The sequence below is a fragment of the Colobus angolensis genome, unplaced genomic scaffold, assembly GCF_000951035.1.
Source record: "Colobus angolensis palliatus isolate OR3802 unplaced genomic scaffold, Cang.pa_1.0 Scaffold174, whole genome shotgun sequence".
Lineage (NCBI taxonomy): Eukaryota > Metazoa > Chordata > Mammalia > Primates > Cercopithecidae > Colobus > Colobus angolensis.
In genome coordinates, this window is record NW_012114866.1 from 795,153 (window position 1) to 796,452 (window position 1,300).

Genomic DNA, 1,300 nt, shown 5'->3' on the forward strand with positions numbered 1-1,300 from the left:
TCTTTTGACAGAGCGATTTCGAGATATACTACTGCCTCCGTCTAGTCAAGACTCCGAAATTCTGCCCTTCATTCAATCTAGAAATTATCCCAAGTAAGCAAAAGGGGTTCACTGGGTTTTGATAAGGCAGTGGGCATAGTGCTGGGAGAGATTTGAGCAGGCAAAAACAAAATGTAACCTTTCTTAAGATTTCTGAAAATCCTGAATAACTTACCCTAACTAACTAAGACATCTTCTGCAGTATAATGTCTCAGGCTCCTTGAAGCTGGGTCATAGAAGAAATACTTACTTTTAATTGCAACCCAACTTTAACTGAAGAGCTGCTGCACAGTGCAGACAACAGGCTGTGTGCATCTATGTCTGGTTCTTTTTGCTTGATGTTGTATCAACAGGGACAGTATTTTGTCGGTGATACTTCATCTGGTTTACTATTACTGTCCTTTAAACGCAAGGATTCATTTATATTGTAGCAAGTCATTTTCAAAATAGCCACGGGCTAGATATGATTTTTAACAATCTCTATATATTCTTATTTATCATATTGAAAACTGGGGAAGTGAAATCTTCTGATGCTTTGTTATTTAGGAAGCAGACCTTTCCTTCTCATAGATGCCCCAAGCATACGTACTTGTTGAAGGAATATGCCTTCATCTTCCTGAAGGTTAAGGAAATACCAGGCCTCTTATAACACATTTCCTTCCCTAAAGACTGATGCATGCTGAATCTTGATCATTCCTGTGGCATCTTGGGGCCTCATCTGTGAGTGTTTAGCTCTCTTTAATAGTTAGTGAAATAGAAAACAAACGCCGTCAACTTAAAGGAGTAGAATTTGGTTCATGCATATTTCATCTAATCACTATGCCAAATTCTTTGATTTCTTTGAGAGTTTTTTCAAGTATTCATAAACTTTGCTTTCTGGGGAAATTATTTTCCCTCTAATACTTAGCTTTGGTAACACTCACTTAATTATGATCACAAAAATAAATATAGAATCCTAATTATATTGCTTGTGCATTGTTTCAACTTTTAATCCAGGCTTAATTTTTAGCAATAAACTTGCAGTCCCCTGATAACACACTCAAAGACATACATGTGCCTATACAGCCTTGAATGCATATTTTGGTCTATATGTACATGTTGACCAGGAGCATGAATGTGCCCAAAAGGATTGATGCACACCTATTTGTATTTTTACTTACAGTGGCTGTTGGCAGTGGCTGATGATGCCTGCTTTTCTGCCTCTTAGGCTTACAGTTTGCCTAATGCCTTTGCTTAATAGGGTAGTCAAAGTAGTTTCCCA

At 37.5% G+C, this 1,300-nt stretch overlaps 1 protein-coding gene across 4 annotated transcripts in view; it reads left to right on the plus strand.

The window, feature by feature from the left end:
- NOX4 (NADPH oxidase 4) overlaps nt 1–1,300 on the plus strand; it is a 163,209-nt gene that overhangs the window by 133,697 nt on the left and 28,212 nt on the right. For all 4 annotated transcript variants that reach the window (XM_011938471.1, XM_011938468.1, XM_011938469.1 and 1 more), the window contains one exon: nt 12–93. In XM_011938471.1, the coding sequence (XP_011793861.1) occupies nt 12–93 (82 nt within the window). The remainder of the gene's footprint in view (nt 1–11; nt 94–1,300) is intronic.